This window comes from Bombyx mori, chromosome 24, assembly GCF_030269925.1.
Source record: "Bombyx mori chromosome 24, ASM3026992v2".
Lineage (NCBI taxonomy): Eukaryota > Metazoa > Arthropoda > Insecta > Lepidoptera > Bombycidae > Bombyx > Bombyx mori.
In genome coordinates, this window is record NC_085130.1 from 5,740,454 (window position 1) to 5,761,797 (window position 21,344).

Consider the following 21,344-nt stretch of genomic DNA (forward strand, 5'->3'; position numbering starts at 1 on the left):
TATCTTTTTTTTTTTTTTTTTGTCAGGAGGAAATCTCCGGACTCCCACCCTCCACTGGGGATGGAGGGTGGGGCATGTCGGAGTCGAACCGACTAAAACCTTCTGTCGCTCAACAACCAACGTCCAACCCTCGCATGAGACAGAACTCATGAAAAGGCAAGGAGAGGAGAGTGAAGCGTTTAGTGCGGAGCACTCTCTCCCATCACCCTCCCCCTCGGGACGCCGGGCCAGCGATCGTCGGCGCCACGACCACCAGCCCTCTCGGAACACGCAAGCCTATCTAGAAAATGTTGTTAACGAGATTTAGTCATCTATCAGATATCTTGTTTTTTGTGAGGACCACCGTCACAGTAATTCGATTTTTTTTTCCTACCTATGCCGATAGCCTTGAGAACCTATTTCAGCTTCGCCCTAACGTGTGTAGGTGAGCTCACGGGGCTCAAACCGGAGTGTTGCTAACACTAACCCTAGCAAGAGCAGTGCTTCGCAGAATCTACCACCGGATCGGAAACGCGACCCACTGAGAAGATCCGGCAAGAAACTCAGTGGGCTGTGTCTATGGGTTAATTCGCTCGTCGAGCCCTTCGTCGCAAGCGATGGGTTCGACGAGGACGGTGACCGGAATGATAATTCGATGAAATATTAAATTAGTAGCGTAATTACTACTCATGGTGCATGGAAAGTCCATCTGACATAAAGTCAGTGGTATCAGCCTAGAGTAGATTCCCTCCCCCTTTATTCCTAACGTTAAAAGGACTAAAGGTTTCAGGACTAAAGTCGTCCTCGACTATGCTAGTAAAGCGATCGCCAATAAACATTTACTAGTAGGTCCTATTGGGAATCTATACAAATAGGTATCAAACAGAAATATACATATACTAGCGACCCGCCCTCGCTTCGCTTCGGAAACTGTAATTTATTATTGATTTCTCCACTATTTAATGGATGTTATTATACATATAAACTTTCCTCTTCAATCACTCTATCGATTAAAAAAAACCGCATAAAAATCCGTTGCGTAGTTTTAAAGGTTTAAGCATACATAGGGATATAGGGACAGAGAAAGCGACTTTGTTTTATAGTATGTAGTGATTAATATGCAATACAAACACGAAGCTAATTTACATATGGCCGGTAATAATGTCATACCTGTTAAAGTTGAATATGTCTTCGATGTTGTTGAACAGTTCTGACAGTTCTTCTTCGGAGAAAGTGACGTCACGACGCCATATATGTAAGTAGCCCTGAAAATAATACAATAATAGTATTAACCTAATAGGTAATTCCAAAAAAAAAACACAAAAATCTAAGTTAATAACCGCCATTATACTGACAATTTATTTCATACAATCTCATTTAATCCAATTTCATCACAATTCATTACAGTCTAAAATAAATCAATCTCATCTTTTTATTTTTTATTGCCGTATTGGCAGACGAGCATACGGCCCACCTGATGGTGAGTGGTTACCGTCGCCCATGGACTTCAGCAATGCCAGGGGCAGAGCCAAGCCGCTGCCTACCGTTTAATACTCTCCACAAGCCTCGTTTGAAGAAGGACATGTCATAGCGCTCGGGAAACACCTCATTTCGCTCCATATTATTTTTCATATCACAGAACACGTTTTTTTTTTTTTTTTTTTATTGCCCTTGTAGGCAGACGAGCATACGGCCCACCTGATGGTGAGTGGTTACCGTCGCCCATGGACTTCAGCAATGCCAGGGGCAGAGCCAAGCCGCTGCCTACCTAAAAGTAAAAGTAAAAGTAAAAGATTAGGCTAGGCTGTATTGTGTGACACCTTCGCCTTTAGTTGTTGGAAAAATGAAGCAACTACTAGAAGTAGTAGAACTAAGAAGAAATGAATGGATTGCGTGAAAGACGATATGTGTAAGTAAGGAGTGAGCGAAGAAATGGTATATGATAGAAGAGTATGGAAGAAGACACGTTGCGCAGACACGTTGCGGTGACTGTGAAAAGGTCAGGAAAATGATGAATGATTCCTTTATCGCCGAAGTAATTCGTGCAAATGTTTTAATTACGTATTTCATTAGAGAAATATTGCGGGATTTGAATACAAACATAGTCGCATCGCTAGATACGAGAATACATCTTTTATATATTAAGCTACGAAGAATCCAAAATAATGTACATATTTTTAATCCTCAATATTTCCTCAGGTTTTTGCGAATTTTACGCCCTAAATAAAGAAAAAAAGTGCTTCCCAGCCTTTCTTGTGCTATGCCGCACTGTAACCTTTTTAAAATGTTTATGCCCCCATACATAATTTTTAACGTTAAAATATTGATTGGTGCATTTAAGAAACATAGATGATAGGTTTTAGGAAGAAATTCTATGAAATTGTTATCAGAACACAGTAAACAATATGTATTTCAAAACGTATAATAATAAAACATTGAAATTCAAATTCATAATAATTTTAATACAGATTTTCTATATTAACTTAGTGCGATTGCCCCCCTTAATTATCAAATGGCCCCCTTGTGGGGCGTGGGCCCCACGTTGGGAAATACCGGTTTAATTTGACATTCAATTAACTTATAAATTGTATTTCATTCATACCTTTTTTTTAATACAACTTTTAATACAACTAAACACAAAATTTTGTTCGTTTAATCGACTATATGAACGGCTAGCCGTATTCACTTGCTTCGCTGGGCATTTAAAATTAAAATTATTATTTATTGCCATTATTATTAGGGAGTCCAACGCTCACATAAATATTAGCCTATCCATTAAGTACATGTACTTTCTACATGGATACCAAATTTCAAGTCAATCGGATGCACGGTTCAGTAGTTATAACGGAACATCCGTAAAAACCACTGTAGATTTATATATTAGTACTAGACTGACCCGACAGACTTCTTAGTGCCTTAATCGATAAATAAAAGACCTAAACTTTTTTGTATAAAATAAACTTAAAACAAACAAAAAGAATCCGTCCGACGGGGGACACATCAAAGGAAAAACAAAATTGTTTGTTTTTATATTATACAATTCCGAGCATTTTCATATTTATTCACCTTTTAAACCTCTGGACTTCGACAAATAATTGAAGACCAAAATTAGCCAAATCGGTCCTAGCCGTTCTCGAGTTTTAGCGAGACTAACGAACAGCAATTCATTTTTATATATATAGATAGATGTATAATAATCAAAGATCGAATTAGGTCGTTCGTGTTTCCAAATCGAGTTATAATCCAGCTTATTCACAATCGAGCACGTGTCGTGCCGGCTCCGCGTGCGATAGTGAATGTCCAAATTAAGGCCTAATCTCCGATTTCAGGCTTCGATATTAAAGCGCTTGCACAACACGGAGTTAGAAAGTGCCTGATAATGTGATAACGTGGTCCCGGAGGCACGAGCTATTCTTCCGACTTATTCAGTATATTATTTGATACTTTATGCTTTGTTTGCACTACTCGCTTATATCATTAAACTCACTGAGTTTCTCGCCGGATCTGAGGTGAGTTATATATTAATACGTGAAGCAAAAACTTTGTATCCCTTTTTACGAAAATTGCGCGGACTGAGGAGTATGAAAATTTCCACACTTATAGAGAATATAGAGAAGAAGTGCAGAATGCTAACTTATTTTTTTAAAATAATGCGTAAAAGATACATTAAATCAATAAAGAAAACATTACGCACACTACATACCATGTATTTATTGTCAAACTTTTGTTCTTGACGTCTGTTGTCAAATTAAGAATAGATTAAATATTGTTTGTCTTTGTTAATTTTTTTTTTAGTGTAGTCTTGTCGAAATTTGTGATTATAGAAGTATAAAATACAATCATAATAGTGTACAAACTTACAATTCCAATTAATTATAGTCGAATTTCGACTAGTTTTGATAATATTCTGAAAAGCACCCCATGCTTTTTTTTACAATAAAATAATTTTTTTACACTATTTTTAATTCAAATTTATTAAAATTCATTTTCTATTTTTAGTAGGATTTTCTATAAAAGCGTGTTTTGTTAGTTTTTTTAAACTATTATTTTATATTATTTTTCATTTTTTAGTTGAATTTCAATTTTTTCTATTTATTTATTTATTTATTTTAAATATTGAATCGTCATCGGTCCTTAATAAGTATACCAAATTTTGAGTTAATCCGACGTTTTGAAGGGGGTCAAAATCATGTTCAAAGATTCCATTACATACTAACATACATACGTCTAAGCTGAAGCTAATAAAAGCGTATTAAAACATAGTATGTCGAAGAATATTTTCTGTCTATTTTTGATTTATTTATGTTGAATTTTCACCGTGAAAAAAGTAAAAAAGCCACCAGCCATCATAAGTCATCAATGCTCTACCGCCAGTACGGTACCTTTATTGGTGGTAGGACCTCTTGTGAGTCCGCGCGAGTAAGTACCACCGCCCTGCCTATTTCTGCCGTGAAGCAGTAATGCGTTTCGGTTTGCAGGGTGGAGCAGCCGTTGTAACTATACTGAGATCTTAGAACTTATATCTCAAGGTGGGTGGCGCATTTACGTTGTAGATGTCCATGGGCTCCTTCTTCTTCTTCTTTTTAGTCGAATACTTCATTGCTGAAGGTCGTGTCCTTGAAAGCCCTTCGTGGCTCTTTGTACCCTCAGCTTCCATTTGCTTCGGTTTCTCGGCTTCTCTCAGGGCGTTCGAAACAGAGAGTCCAGTGAGCGCAGTTATCTGATCCGACCAACGGTTTGGTGGCCGGCCAGCGGGTCTTTTCCCTTCTACCTCGCCCACCACAATCAATCTTTCAAGGTTGTCTGTTGGCCGCCGAACAATATGACCAAAGTAACCAAGAACCTTCTGTGCAACAAGGCATATTATAAAGTTAAGGATTTTTTACTAGATGGCACTACGTAGGAATGAGGCGTTCGCTCCTGGCCTTTTCATTTTTCATTATTATTATTATTTATTTGAATTGTATTTTTTGACTTGTTTTTTCGTATACTAAAAATATGTTTTCTTATTTAAAAAAAAAAAAGAAAATATTTAAGAACATCCAAAAAAAAAAAAAGCCCGCTGAGTTTGTTTCGCCGGTTCTTCTCAGGACTGTGGCTTTTTTTTGGAACCGGTGGTAGAGTTAACATTTTTATTTACATTTTGACATTTAACAAGTGAGTCGTCTATTATCAAAGGCGGCAATCTGACTTTTGGACAATGATTGGTAAATCAGAAAAACGAATTATTGACTTTGTATTCCATCGGCAGTCACAAAACTCTTCGGAACGACATCTTAGATAAATAACAGGTTAACTATTAACCTTTATTTAATGCAGGTTTTGAACCGTATTCTTTGAAGGAGACGATTATATTCAAATCAATCTGTATTGACATATCAATAATTTTTTTTTGTCCAAATGCACAGATTGCCACCTTTGATAATAGACGACTCAAGTGTGTTTTTGATGACATCCAAGTTGAAATAAATGATTTTGAATTTGAATTTGAATTTGTAGCAAATCGGCGACAGTCTTGTTTCTATACGAATTAGCTCGAGGACAATTGGGCTCCAGTAACCACTTAACACCAGGTGGACTGTGAGCTCGTCCAACCAACTAAGCAATAAAAAAAGTAAATCTTCGATAAAAATGCTCATGGACCACACATTTAAGTATTCATTTATTTCCCAGCGATTTATATTACAAGTATTTTACTTTAGGTCGAGCTAAAGCAAACAAACACGGCCCAACAAGGGACCACTGGAAGCGTGCGTGACACCTTATCTGATCGTATGCTTTCTAAAAGGGTTTAGCACTAAATTATAATAAGACTCCGGGAGAAACGAATTTGATTGTATGCATTAAAAGGGTGAATAATTTGGTAAATTAAAACCGGAATTTTTTCCTAATTTATTAATCTACTAGCGACCCGCCCTCGCTTCGCTTCGGAAACATTAAAACACACATGAAACAAAAAAAAAAAAATAAAAAAAAAAAAAAAGTAGCCTATGTTCATCAGGGACAATGTCGGCTTCTAATGGAAAAAGAATTTTTCAAATCGGTCCAGTAGTTTCGGAGCCTATTCGAAACAAACAAACAAACAAACAAATCTTTCCTCTTTATAATATTATTAGTATATTAGTATTAGTATATTATTAGTATAGAAGTATAGACTAGATGTCACCCGCGGCTTTGCTCGCGTCATCAAGAAAAAGTGTCAGTATAGTTTCCCGTAGGAATGACATGGTTCTTTTTCTTTCACTATCCTGACCTAAAATTAATACAAAAAAACGTGTCAATCCGTCGCAACTAATCAACGAATGCTATATACAATCTATACTAATATATAAATCTACAGTGGTTTTTACGGATGTTCCGTTATAACTACTGAACCATGCATCCGATTGACTTGAAACTTGGTATCCATGTAGAAAATTCATGTACTTAATGGATAGGCTAATATTTATTTGAGTGTCGGACTCCCTAATAATAAAAACAATAAATAATAATGTTAATTTTAAATGCCCAGCGAAGCGGGCGAGTACGGCTTGTTCCCTATAAAATTTAAACAACAACGTTTATTAAATTTATGAGTCGAGTGAGTGAAAATAAATCGCGGATGACGTTTGAAATGACAGTCTCGCGAAGATTTCAAATTGAGTTTCGCGCCAACTAATTGTCTTAATTTTTTACTATGGCAATAGGTCTAAGGCATTTAATAAAAAGTAGTTTTTTTTTTTTTAATTAGTCTTAAGCATTGGTCTCCACGAAAAGACCAGCCCAGTTATCGGACGATAACAGAAATATTCATCGTATACTGTTTTTTAATTTTGCGATAATTTTCGGCAAAGGTACACTTACTAATTCCTTGAAAACTGATTTTTCACAGTGCACACGCAAAATTTTAACTCTATCAATCGAGATTACCAGAACATTATGTCTTGACACCAAAAAAGCATTAAAAAACGAAGCTATAAAACAGGAATGGTATAATACTATTATCTCCGTTTATAATCACACACAATAACATATGAAATTTAATAGTGTGCAGGCACAATGCATCGGAAATTAACTTTGTATTACGGACGAGCGCCGTGAGCGGTGGAGCGTTGACATGTCAGCCGTCACCTCTTAGAACGATTTAATTTTAGTAATTCTCATTTCTATTTGAAATACGAACGATAGTTGGTTTGTTTCGTCTCTGGAGGTGTGGCGGTAGTCATCACGGACACAAGATATTTGACAGATGTCTGAATCTCAATTACGACATTTTCAAGAGAACCTTTCATATATACAAGTTCCGAACAACAACATTCGGACCGTCGGTCTACCAAGCAATATCACCCCTTTGGTGGAAGATCTGCCCTTCTTCGTTCTTTTCACAGAGAGATCGGCAAAAGGAAAATTCGACAATCCGGTTGTTATTGATCCGAAATTGTATTTTTTTTTATCGCTTAGATGAGTGGACGAGCTCACAGCCCACCACCAGCAGTAAGAAAAAGAATAAATATATCTTGCAAACATCATTAACACGATTCAGGCTTCTATCTATTTTAGTTCTAGCTACTGCTACACATGTTACAACCAGATTAACTTCTCTAACTATTGCTACACATCTTATAGACAGATGAGCTTCATAAACTTCATAACGTGTGTAGGTGAGCTCACGGGGCTCAAATCGGAGTGTTCCTAAAACTGACCCTAGCAAGAGCAGTGCTTCGCAGAATCTACCACCGGATCGCAAACGCGACCGACTGAGAAGATCGGGCAATAAACTCAGTGGGCTGTGTCTATGGGTTAATTCGCTCGTCGAGCCCTTCGTCGCAAGCGATGGGTTCGACGAGGATGGTGACCGGAATGATAAGTCGATGAAATATTAAATTAGTAGCGTAATTACTACTCATGGTGCATGGAAAGTCGATCTGTGATAAAGTCTGTGGTCTCAGCCTAGAGAAGATCCGGCGAGAAACTCAGTGGGCTGTGTATGTGGGTTAATTCGATCGTCGAGCCCTTCGTCGCAAGCGCCGGGTTCGACGAGGACGGTGACCGGTGCTTGTGGTACCTAAAAGCACCGTTAATGGATCTGGAGGATCCGTAATGACGTATTTTGGGCTCCGGGCCACCAGTAATACGTAACTCATAGAAAAAAGTAATTAGTAACTGGGTCGAGTGAGTTCGCACTCGACAAACGCAGCACAATTAAACAATGGAACGGTTGAGTCGTTTATCATCGTGTCGCAAGTAGTAACACCGGTCGGCCCACATAGTCATTGTCATTGTCAAGCACATGCGTCCGTTTGCATCTCGGATACTGTTTATACAATCAAATACGTGAATAAATCGTAGAGAGGAAACGCGTGCTGCCTTTATCGTAGTATGTTCATAGTTCGCCATTTTGCTTGTTTAGTTTATTTATTTATTGCTTAGATGGGTAAACGAGCTCACAGCCCACCTGGTGTTAAGTGGTTACTGGAGCCCATGGACATCTACAAAGTAAATGCGCCACCCACCTTGAAATATAAGTTCTAAGGTCTCAGTATAGTTACAACGGCTGCCCCACCCTTTAAACCGAAACGCATTAATGCTTCACGGCAGAAATAGGCAGGGTGGTGGTATCTACCCGTGCGGACTCACAAGAGGTCCTACCACCAGTAATTACGCAAATCATAATTTTGGGGGTTTGATTTTTATTACACGATGTTATTCCTTCACCGTGGAAGTCAATGGTGAACATTTGTTGAGTACGTATTTCATTAGAAAAATTGGTACCCGCCTGGGATTGCCTAATCACTAGTAACCTAAGAGTCATTCAATTTGTCGGTTAGGCACATCAGTAATAGTACAGATAAGCCGCCATTAAGTGCCACTTGAACACGAAAAGAATAGTATGCCGTAATGAATAGAACTTAGATTTAAAAGTCATGTCTCACATTGGTCCGCAATTACATTTTATAACCGATCCTGTGGACCGAATAGACCTAAATACGTCCTTACGGATCCTCCCGATCCATTAAGGGTGCTTTTAGGTACCACAAGCACCGGTCACCGTCCTCGCCAAACCCGTCGCTTGCGACGAAGGGCTCGACGAGCGAATTAAACCATAGACACTGCCCGCTGAGTTTCTCGCCGGATCTTCTCAGTGGGTCGCGTTTCCGATCCGGTGGTAGATTCTGCGAAGCACTACTCTTGCTAGTGTTAGCAACACTTCCGGTTTGAGTCCCGTGAGCTCACCTACACGTCAAGGCGAAGCTGAAACAGCCTCTTAAGGCTATCAGCATAGGTAGGAAAAAAATTACATTGTTGATGCCTATGGGCTCCGGTAACCATTTAACACCAGGCCATGAAGTTCCACTCGTTTAAGCAATATAAAAGAAACTTATCTAATGTTTAAGCGAATCGCTTACATAAAACTCTACAGCTATTATTTCATTTTTGTTGTCACAACTCTACGCTAATCAAAGACCAGAACTCTTTTTAAGCTATTGCATAGCTTTTATCGCGGGTTTTGAGTGCGGCGACCGAATCATGAAATTCCGTAACGAAAAAAACCTAACACCCCTCACTCCGCCTACCATGTAGCTCGCGTTCAACACATTCACACGTTGCGCTTGTGTAGTGTTTGTGAATAAGCGCGTGGCGTGACGTCACATGAAAAGTCTGCCCATCTCTCTCTCGCGCGGTCTAGCTTATGAGTGTGAAGGGGACAGTTAATGTTTTGCTTTTATTAATGTTTAATATAGCGTGGTCTTGTTTTATTATTGTTTTAATATTAAATTATCATTGTCTAATTATAATTGCATAAGATGACAAAAAATGCTATGCAATAGCTTTACCGCGGCAATTCCTGAGTGCCACACGTTTGTTTTTTTCCAAGTCGGATAACGTGATATCTGTTTATGACCGTGGATCGTTGTGCAACACGCGTCAAACGAAGCCCACGTGTGTCTGTGAGTTTTATTTATACGTAAATCGCGTTCACGCTTTAAGCTATCTTTGTGGTCCAAAGAATAGGCGATTGCGTTCGATACATTATTAGACTTTTAAGTTGTAGAAATTTCTGGTGTGTTAATAGTATATATTGGTGGTCCCCCAGTAGTCGAAATTCGACTATAATTAACTGAAATTATAAGATTGAACATTATTATGGTTCTATTTTCAAAGACTATTATACTGCTATAATCACAGATTTCGCCTAGACTACACTATAGACAAATAATAATAAACAAACAATATTCATCTATTCTCAATTTGACCATAGACTTTAAACAATAACAAAAGTTTGACAATAAACGAAGGGTAGGTATTTATATACGTGTGCTCTTTTAAATACATGGCAGTGTGTGTAATGTTTTCTTTATTGATTTAATGTATCTTTTATGCATTCTTTAAAAAAAAAATTAGCATTCTGCACCCCTTCTCTATTTTCTCTATAAGTGTGGAAAATATCATACTCCACCGTCCGCGTAATTTTCGTAAAAAGGGATACAAAGTTTTTGCTTCACGTATTAATATATAGATAGATATTCGAGGGGCGAAAGACTATTTGGTTTAAGTGACATTTTTGTAACATTACAGGAGAGACATACAAAGTAAGTTTTTGGAAAAAATAAATAATGATAATAATAAAACTTCTTCAGCTATTTCAATGAACTAAACTTAATTGAAGTTAGATTAAAAACATCGAATTGTTGATGCTAATACTAAATCAAAACGGACCTTTAATTACAAAGATAAATGCCGTGTGTTAAGCGAAATGTCGCTTAAACTGAATAGCCTTTCACCCCTCGATATGCATGACACATTAAGATTGTATATATGTTGGAGTATTTCCACTTTCGGGTAGCGACATGGTAAGCGGGCGGTCTTCGTAAGTCAATAAAACCAGAAATGAACTCAGAGCATATATTACGCAGGAGCGTTCCGTCTGATACGGCGACTCGCTCGCTTCTGAGCTCGAGAGACAACAACGGAGCGTTATTATAGCAAGGTATCGTGGTGGGACGATGTTGTTTACGATTCTTATCTTGCACGTGTTGTTTTCGATGAATGCTTGCACCTGTTGTTTGTCGTCCCATCTTTATTAGTCATGAGCTAATAATGGTTTATAAAAACACGCGCCGACTTATATAGGTCTTGCCAAAAAAAAAACTGATAATCCAGTTAGAAGCACGATCTAGTTCTATTGAAAATTTAACCCTAAGATCACAATCAAGTCGGTTGCACCACAAAAACCACATCGAACGCCGGACGGAATACTTAATTATAAATTGTATTTAAATTGAAATTATTATCAAGTAATTTATTAATTTAGTAAAACAAAAACAAAGGCTTATTTTATTTTATTTTTATTTTGACGACCCGCCAAATCACATAACTTGGAACACACATAGAAAGCGGTATTATATATGTATATCACGGAGCCGATAACATTATAATTCTTCAATAATAAAAACACACAAATACAGGGTGTTTCAATTATTTTTTTCCCAAAAATAAAAACACATTTATTTTCCATGGCATAAAATTGAAAATCAATTGACTCGCGAGTTTTATATAGTGTAAAACCTGTGTATTTTGTTGAAAAATCTTATTTATTTTAACATGTATTTATTTTGAAAAAAGACGCACTAGTGCCAGTACGTGTTGCTGCTCTGAGGCTCTCTTAAAGTAGTTGCCTGAAAAATATTTTTTTATATTAAATTTCCTAAAATTTGTTTACAAATCATCTTTGCGGGTGAATCAGATTGCAATTTTAGCGATGCCCAAACCTAGTATCAATTTTTAAATACGTACCTTAACCTAACCTAACCCCAACTGAAGTCAAGCTTCATATTTCCTTCTTTTTTTTCTACCTAAACTGATAGCCTTGGGAAGCTATTTCAGCGTAACCTTAACTAGTAGGTGAGCTCACGGGGCTCAAACTTGACGACGTTGCTAACACGAACTCTAGCAAGAGCCGTGCTTCGCAGAATCTACCACCGATCGGAAACGCGACCCACTGAGAAGATCCGGCGAGAAACTCAGTGGGCTGTGTCTGAGGGTTAATTCACTCGTCGAGCCCTTCGTCGCAAGCGACGGGTTCGACGAGAACGATGACCGGTGCTTGAGGTACCTAAAAGCACCGTTAGTGGATCGGGAGGATCCGAAATGACGTGCTTGGGGCGACGTTGACTGCTTTCCACTCTGTCCGCAGGATCGGGGATGCACTACTACAAATCTCAGCACTAATACATCACAGAAGTTGAAGTCGAGAAGTTTTGAAGTCGTCGTGGCCTAAGGGATAAGACGTCCGATGCATTCGTGTTGAGCGATGCACCGGTGTTCGAATCCCGCAGGCGGGTACCAATTTTTCTAATAAAATACGTACTTGACAAATGTTCACGATTGACTTCCGCGGTGAAGGAATAACATCGTGTAATAAAAATGAAACTCGCAAAATTATAATTTGCGTAATTACTGGTGGTAGGACCTCTTGTGAGTCCGCGCGGGTAGGTACCACCACCCTGCCTATTTCTGCCGTGAAGCAGTAATGCGTTTCGGTTTGAAGGGCGGGGCAGCCGTTGTAACTATACTTGAGACCTTAGAACTTATATCTCAAGGTGGGTGGCGCATTTACTTTGTAGATGTCTATAGGCTTCAGTAAACACTTATCACCAGGTGGACTATGAGCTCGTCCACCCATCTAAGCAATAAAAAAAAAAAAAAACAGAACCGGTCGATCACTTCTCAAAAGGCATGTTGTGTTTGACTTGCACTCTACACATTAAAAATATTATACGGAAAAATAATTAAGAATGTCTCATAAATACATTAATATAAAGATACAGTTTTAACATAATTTCGAAACATTCCATAATAGGAAATGCCATTAAGAAAACGCGATCTAAATCTCAAAGAGAACAGAAAGTATAGGCTACGGTTGTGTAGGTGGAAAATTTCCATGACAAAATTTACGATTTTAAAATTCAAACCAAAGGTATCATATTATACTGTGTACTAGAGGTCCCGCAGTAGTCGAAATTCAACTATAATTAATTGGAATTGTAAATTTGTACACTATTATGATTGTATTTTATACTTCTATAATCACTAATTTTGCCAAGGCTACACTATAAAAAATATTAACAAAGATAAACCATATTCTATTCTCAATTTGACAACAGACGTCAAGAACAAAAGTTTGAAAATAAATAGTATGCATGCGTGTGTGCGTCAAATACATGGTATGTAGTGTGTGTAATGTTTTCTTTATTGATTTAATGTATCTTATATGTATTATTTAAAAAAAATATTAGCATTGTGCACTTCTTCTCTATATTCTCTATAAGTGTGGAAAATTTCATACTCCTCCGTCCGCGCAATTTTCTTAAAAAGGGATACAAAGTTTTTGCTTCACGTATTAATATATAGATGTAGGTATCGTATGCACGAAACATGACTGTTCGTTGAGACTACGGCGTTACCTACTATAAGTTAATTGTACACAGTGTGCTGAGTGCGAGTTTTTAACGTTCTCGATAGCGTAAAAGTTAACTCAAATTTGTCATTTTAAACTATTGCATAGCTTTTATCGCGGGCTTTGAGCGCGGCGACCGAATCAAGAAATTCCGTAACGAAAATAAACTTAACGCCCCCCAATTCGCCTACCATGCAGCTCGCGTTCAACGCATTCACAGGTTGCGCTTGTGTTGTGTTTGTGAATAAGCGCGTGGCGTGACGTCGCACTGCATGCGCATCATGAAAAGTCTGCCCATCTCTCTCTCGCGCGGTCTAGCTATGAGTGTGAAGGTGACAGTTAATGTTTTGCTTTTGTTAATGTTTACAAATATAGCGTGGTCTTATTTTATTATTGTTATATATTAAATTATTATTGTCTAATTATAATTGCATAAGTTGATAAAAAAATGCTATGCAATAGCTTTACCGCGGCAGTCCCCGAGTGCCACGTGTGTTTTTTATTATTATTTATTGCTTAGATGGGTGCACGAGCTCATAGTCCACCTGGTGATAAATGTTTACTGGAGCCCATAGACATCTACAACGTAAATGCGCCACCCACCTTGAGATATAAGTTCTAAGATCTCAAGTATAGTTACAACGGCTGTCCCGCCCTTCACCGAAACGCATTACTGCTTCACGGCAGAAATAGGCAGAACGGTGGAACCTACCCGTGCGGACTCGCAAGTCGATCTATCATCCTTAATTACGCAAATTATAATTTCGCAGATATCTTATTATACTTAGAAGAACTCAATGAACTTGTTTTACGTTTTATTTTTACACGTCCCGCGCCCCCGCGTTGCCCGCCACGGTTTTATTATATACGAACACGAGAACGCGATGAGAGTGAATGACGGATTTATTAATAAGTCTTTAGCTAAATATGCTGACATCTATCGTCGTTGCGGATTGAAGTCAAACTCCACCATGGGAAGCAGTAAAATGGTATACATCGATTATAATCAATTGGTTTTTATATCTCAAAACCTTTAAAAGTATATTAGTATGTATTGTATGTAAGTATGCATATTGGTATATATAAATATTTTTTTTTTTTATTGCTTAGATGGGTGGACGAGCTCACAGCCCACTTGGTGTTAAGTGGAGTTACTGGAGCCCATAGACATCCACAACGTAAATGCGCCACCCACCTTGAGATACAAGTTCTAAGGTCTCAAGTATAGCAAATTATAATTTTGCGGGTTTCATTTTTATTACACGATGTTATTCCTTCACCGTGGAAGTCAATCGTGAACATTTGTTGAGTACGTATTTCATTAGAAAAATTGGTACCCGCCTGAGATTCGAACACCGGTGCATCGCTTCAACACGAATGAATGCACCGGACGTCTTATCCGTTAGGCCACGACGACTACAAAATAGGAGTGGGTGATATAAATCGTATATAGATTCAATATCTATATATCGCAGCAATATCGTTGAATCCGATATCGCCCCGCACGAAATCTATATATCGATATCAGCCGATACACGATATTGCTCGATGTGATGCGCATCGGCATATCGTACCGATTCGTGAATCGAAATCTATATAACGATATCAGCCGATACACGATATTGCTCGATGTGATGCGCATCGGCATAACGTACCGATTCATGAATATCAGCAATATTCGTTTGGTTCGTATCGAATCGGCCAGAGTGAGTGAGCGCACGATAGGGATATCATGTGATGAATGAAACAGAAACAGGCATTATCCATACAATTGTAAACCTTATATTTAAGTCCATATGTTTGTAGATTATTCTTAGCGTATCAGCAGGATACAATTTAGGAAAGAAGTTTCAACTTTCGACCCTAACTTGAATGCAGTATAGCCTATTTGCATCGTTGAATTTAATTTCACGCGCTTTGACCTTGAACTAGAATTTTTGGACAAGTGTTTATAAATACTTAAAAGTTTTTTGTGTTTGATTTTTAAAGTACACATTTTTCTATTTTTAGTTGAATCCAAATAATTGAGTTTATTTCTTGTGTTTGTATTAAACTTTTGAAATTTACACTCTTTTGGTATATTTTGTAATTTTAAATTAAGACACAAAATACTAAAATCTGAAAATAATGTAGCCAGTCCTAAGCCTGGTAAAAGCATGAAGGAAAGTTTTTTTGCTATTTTTATTTTCATGTTCTTTTTATTACTTTAAAATCATATTATAAATTGATATCAGAAAACCAACCGTATAACGTTTACTTAAATCTATATCTACTACGATATTATATCAGCGTATCGTTTCAAATCTCAAATATCATGAATCGAGAAAATCTACTAGCATCCATCAATATATAGATTCAGAAAATATACAGATTCAATATCCGATATTGATACTCGATATATAGATACGATTCGATACGCGGCAAAACCGATATTACCCACTCCTACTACAAAAACGTAAACGGTATATATCTGTTTATTGTATGTATATATAGGTATATATTTTATATAATAATGTATTGTCTATGGTACACCACAACGTACCTGCTATATTTTTATATTTTCCAGAATTTCTGTAAATTAAACGGTTGTCTGGAAGAGATCGCTTTTAACGATAAGACCGCCTATTGTACAAATGTATCTGATTTTTGACTGTTTTTTTTTTAAATGTAAATTGTGTTGGTGTGCAATAAAGTGTATTCTCTCTCTCTCTCTCTCTGTCCAAAACGTAGCACACAATTTTATCATGACTTTTATCTATCTAGCTGACAGCCTGTCCTTCTTTCTTAGGGATGTCTCCCGTTGCTAGTGCTGTGAAAAACCATTCACCACAAGTCCACGTTCAAGCCTTGAAAAGCTTAATACTTCACCTTGAGAAGGCGGCACGACGCGGAAACCCTCTTTTCGTGGCCGCCGGAAATTACATACCCGATCCTGTGGACCGAATGGTGAACAGTCGACGTCGCCCTAAACAAGTCATTACGGATCCTCCCGATCCACTAACGGTGCTTTTAGGTATCCCAAGCACCGATCACCGTTCCCGTCGAACCCGTCGCTTGCGACGAAGGGCTCGACGAGCGAATTAACCCACAGACACAGCCCACTGAGTTTCTTGACGGATCTTCTCAGTGGGTCGCGTTTCCGATCCAGTGGTAGATTCTGCGAAGCACTGCTCTTGCTAAGGCCAGTGTTAGCACCACTCCGGTTTGAGCCCTGTGAGCTCACCTACATGTTAGGGTGAAGCTGAAATAGCCTCTCAAGGCTATCAGGATACGCAGAAAAAACAATATTAATGCCTAGATAGATATTTAAATGCGTCGAACTCTCCGCTGACGTCAGTTGAGCTCCGGATTTGCTTAGAATTTTTTTTTTGTTGTATAGATGTGTGAACAAGATCATGGTGGTAGCAGTGGTCTTAGGATAGTGACGTAGCTACAGGGTGGCAGGGCTGGGTAAACGCTACGGTTCCACAGCCAGACCGAACCCCCGGCACGGGACAGCGAGCATATCACAAACATTTTTAGTGCATATCACAAACATCTTTTTGCAGTCTCTTATTATAAAAAAAACTAAAAATCAAGAGTATTTTTATAAAACTTGAAATTTTTATTAAATTCATATCGAGTAGTGAAAGGGTATTTTTCTTAAGCGACATTTTTGTCACATTACATGAGAGGCATTTAATGTTTTAAATTTGAAAAAATATCAAAACAAGAAAAACTTCTTTAGCTATTTGAATGGGGTAAAATTAATTGAAGTTCAAATTAAAAACATCCTCGATATGAATTTAATAAAAAATTCGAGTTTATAAAAATACTTCATTTTTTGTTTTTATTTATAATAAGAGACTGCGTTATAGAACGCATCGTATTAAATAAATGCATGCAATCTATACTAATATATAAATCTACAGTGGTTTTTACGGATGTTCCGTTATAACTACTGAACCATGCATCCGATTGACTTGAAACTTGGTATCCATGTAGAAAATACATGTACTTAATGGATAGGCTAATATTTATATGAGTGTTGGACTCCATAATAACAATGACAATAAATATGTAATAATGTTAATTTTAAATGCCCAGCGAAGCGGGCGAGAACGGCTAGTATTAGCAATAATACTGTTGTTAAGTAATTCAGTGACTTGATTAAAATTACATATTTTACAACGAGACGATTTTTCCAATGAGTTTGCCTCGGGATGCATTTTTTCCCCTACTCTCAGCTCTACAGCTCACTGTCATAAACTACTACAGCTCACTGTCATAAACGTCACTGTCATTAACGTCACCAAGGAATGCTGTCACCATAGATATTATTCCGAACCGGAAAACATGACTCTTTCGCGGCAGTAACAAAGAGACGGCGATCCCTGTGCGTTCTCCAAGAATTTAATTAAAAACGATAAAACGCGCTCATAACGATAATCTCTGGCAATTAAATGTGAACTGGATTGAACTTACATCCTTGAAGGTAATCTGTACCAGTTTTTTTTTACGTAACACAAAACCCGTAAACGAACCTTAAAAAGGAAAACCTTATTTAATATAATTTTCGCATCGTGATTTTACCGTTTAGAACTAGTGTTGTGCGTTACTACGAATGATCGAGAAAAATAGGAATATCGATATCTAGGAAATGTTCAGTGATCGAATAATCGAGAAGTAATTCTCTTCTTTATATACATAATAAGTAGTGAAATTGTAGTGTAAGAAGTATAATATCTCTTTTTAATGAACAAAACGAAAGTAAGTGAGTCTTAACGTCAGGTACTTATTTAGATGATAGGTTCGCCGTACCCGTGAGCTGTGGCCCATGGGCAACGACGTACCATAGGGCTGGCAAGTAATCTCTATATATAAAAATGAATTGCTGTTCGCCAGTCTCGCTAAAACTCGAGAACGGCTGGACCGATTTGGCTAATTTTGGTCTTGAATTATTTGTGGAAGTCCAGGGAAGGTTTAAAAGGTAGATAAATATAAAAATGCTTGGAATGAAATCAAAATAACAATTTTGTTTTCCTTTGATGTGTCCCTCGTCGGACGGTTTCCTTTTGTTTGTTTTAAGTTTATTTTATACAAAAATGTTGGTCTCTTATTTATCGATTGAGGCACTACAAAGTTTACCGGGACAACTATTAAAAATAGATATTTCTCAAAGAAGAGCAACCTTAGAAAAACTTTGCATTTTTTTTTAGATGTATCATTTTATAATGGATTGACATTGACAATGTTCTATACGTATGTACTACTCGATGCCGCAAATTAACATACACAGCCATAAATCTCCAGTCTTCTTAAACTAACTAAGAATGAACACAATCGATTGAATACAAATGGCGCATCACTATTATTGCATCCAACCATATGACGTAAATAAAACAAATAAAACTTTAAGCCTTATCACAGAGTATTAAGGTCGTAAATTCAAGCTACACAATTTCAGTTCGATTTGCAGTTTATAAAAAATATCTTAATACCATTGCATTAGTGGTCAATTTCGCTTGAACTACGTGACAAGAATCGTTCTTTATACAGTGTCGTCCATGTTTTTCTGAGCCTAGTTTAATCTTATATGGAAAAGTTCATTTTACTGTTCTAAGCATGACCGTTAGTGGCGATTGATGGTAATCGTTTGGATCTTACTTATATAATTATAATATTAAACAATCCAGGACAGGTCACGCATAGCCGTCTGGCTCCAAATTAGGATACCCTTGGGAGATAGCGGCTAAAACACACTTATATCTATATATGAATACGTGAAGCAAAAACTTTGTATCCCTTTTTACGAAAATTGCGCAGACGGAGGAGTATGAAATTTTCCACACTTATAGAGAATATAGAGAAGAAGTGCATAATGCTAATTTTCTTTTTAAATAATGCATAAAAGATACATTAAATCAATAAACAAAACATTACACACACTACATACCATGTATTTCACGCACACACGCATGCATACTATTTATTGTCAAACTTTTGTTCTTGACATCTGTTGTCAAATAGAGAACAGATTAAATATTGTTTGTCTTTGTTAATATTTTTTATAGTGTAGTCTTGGCGAAATTTGTGATTATAGAAGTATAAAATACAATCATAATAGTATACAAACATACAATTCCAATTAATTATAGTCGAATTTCGGCTACTACGGGACCTCTAGTAGTTTTAAACAGATATTTTTTTTTTTTTGATGAGAAACAGTAAACTTATGCTATAAAAAAACTAACCTTACAACTAAACACCATTTAAATGTCTCCGCATTATATATGAACATTAAACACCTACACAAAGAACAAACAAGCTTGTTCGTCACACGCATATTTGCGCTATGAGGGAATCGAACCTACGACCCTCTGCCCAGCAATCAGGTGCGATAACTACCTACTGCGCCACCAAGTCAGTCACCAATAAACCGGTGTCGTAATAAAATTTATTCAATATAATGTATTTCCAATGGTATCATTTTCATTTAAAAAAAAAACACTTGCAAAGATATCTACAGCCGGTGTCGTTTGGGATGATGTAAAGATACTCCAGACATCCAAAATCTGTTAAAGCATTTAAAAGTCATAAATATAGAAATAAACAAAACTCACTTATTTAATCGAAACCTCAGAATATTACATCCCTTTGTTGTACAATGTATTAACGGCACGTTTAACCTACTGAGTCTCTCGCCGGATCTTCTCAGTGGGTTGCGATTCCGATCCAGTAGTAGATTCAGCGAAGGACTGCTCTTGCTAGAGCTAGTGTTAGCAAATTGTGTCAGCTTGAGCCCCGTGAGCTCACCTACTGGTCCGCGCATAGTTGGAATAGCCTTTTAGGCTACCAACAATTATGTAAAAAAAATATGGCATGTTGATTTGATTTAATTAAATTTTTTTAATGCGTACATTACATATTTGTGTTTTTCAAATTACGAAAAAAATGGTGGACGATCCCGCCGTGTTATGTCACGTTAACAGCTGTCCCGCGTCAACGTGTCATCTGTCACCGTTAATTAGCCAACTACTTGGAGAGTAAGGTTGTGGTTGAAAAGGGAACGTTCGACAAATTAGTTTTAGAGTCGATTACAAAATACATCAATCAGATCATTTACAATTTACATAGGTATTTCTTTCCAACGTATTGCACGTGTAATTCAATTTATGAAGTAGCTGTACTATTTTTTTAAGGGATTTTATGACCTGGTAACTAAGAGCTTTAGGTCAAGTCTTATTTTAATTTGAATGAAAACTTTTTTTATATGAAAAATGATAATAATATTATGAAATGAAATAACTGAAGTTGATTAATATGAAATGAAATGATATGAGATGAAATATAATCTCAGTAAAATGGTGGTTATTTACTGAGACTTTTTCAGTGGACTTATTGGAGGATCCCGAGAAGTTACGTTCAACGGCATTGTTTCATTTTCCCACATTTGTGCACTTTCACAGATACTAAACAGTGAATAAACCATCGTTATTACACATTTAAACCTGAAGAAACACTTAAATAGACAAAATAAAACAAATCACACAACTTCATTGTTCGCGTTCCCGCCAAAAAGTCCAACTGTACTATTCAGATGGATAAACAAATTTAATAGATAAATCTTTGTAAATACCGTTTTAATGGCACGTAGTATTTTCTAAGAAGTTAAAAAGAGCCTATAAATAACGAACAAAGGTATTATAAATCAAGTTTAGCGCTAGTCTAATCGCGAGCTAGCAACATTCGGGTCAGACGGGTCACACGCGATACGCATAAAATAAACTTTCGTTACTATGACAACACTGTTGTGATCTTAGTTCTTTCGATTTCTAAGGAATCGTGAATTTTCACGTTCAAACATTCCGGTACATAATCTGGCACACTAAGCTAATTAAGCGAGTTATAAAGGCGTCCCATAGTTTTTGCCATTCCGTAATGAAGT

General features: G+C 37.1%; 1 protein-coding gene across 1 annotated transcript in view; it reads right to left on the minus strand.

Moving 5' to 3' along the window:
• LOC101744544 (uncharacterized) overlaps positions 1-21,344 on the minus strand; it is a 142,831-nt gene that overhangs the window by 26,073 nt on the left and 95,414 nt on the right. The window contains exon 4 of the mRNA XM_038020080.2: positions 1,150-1,244. Coding sequence (XP_037876008.1) covers positions 1,150-1,244 — 95 coding nt within the window. The remainder of the gene's footprint in view (positions 1-1,149; positions 1,245-21,344) is intronic.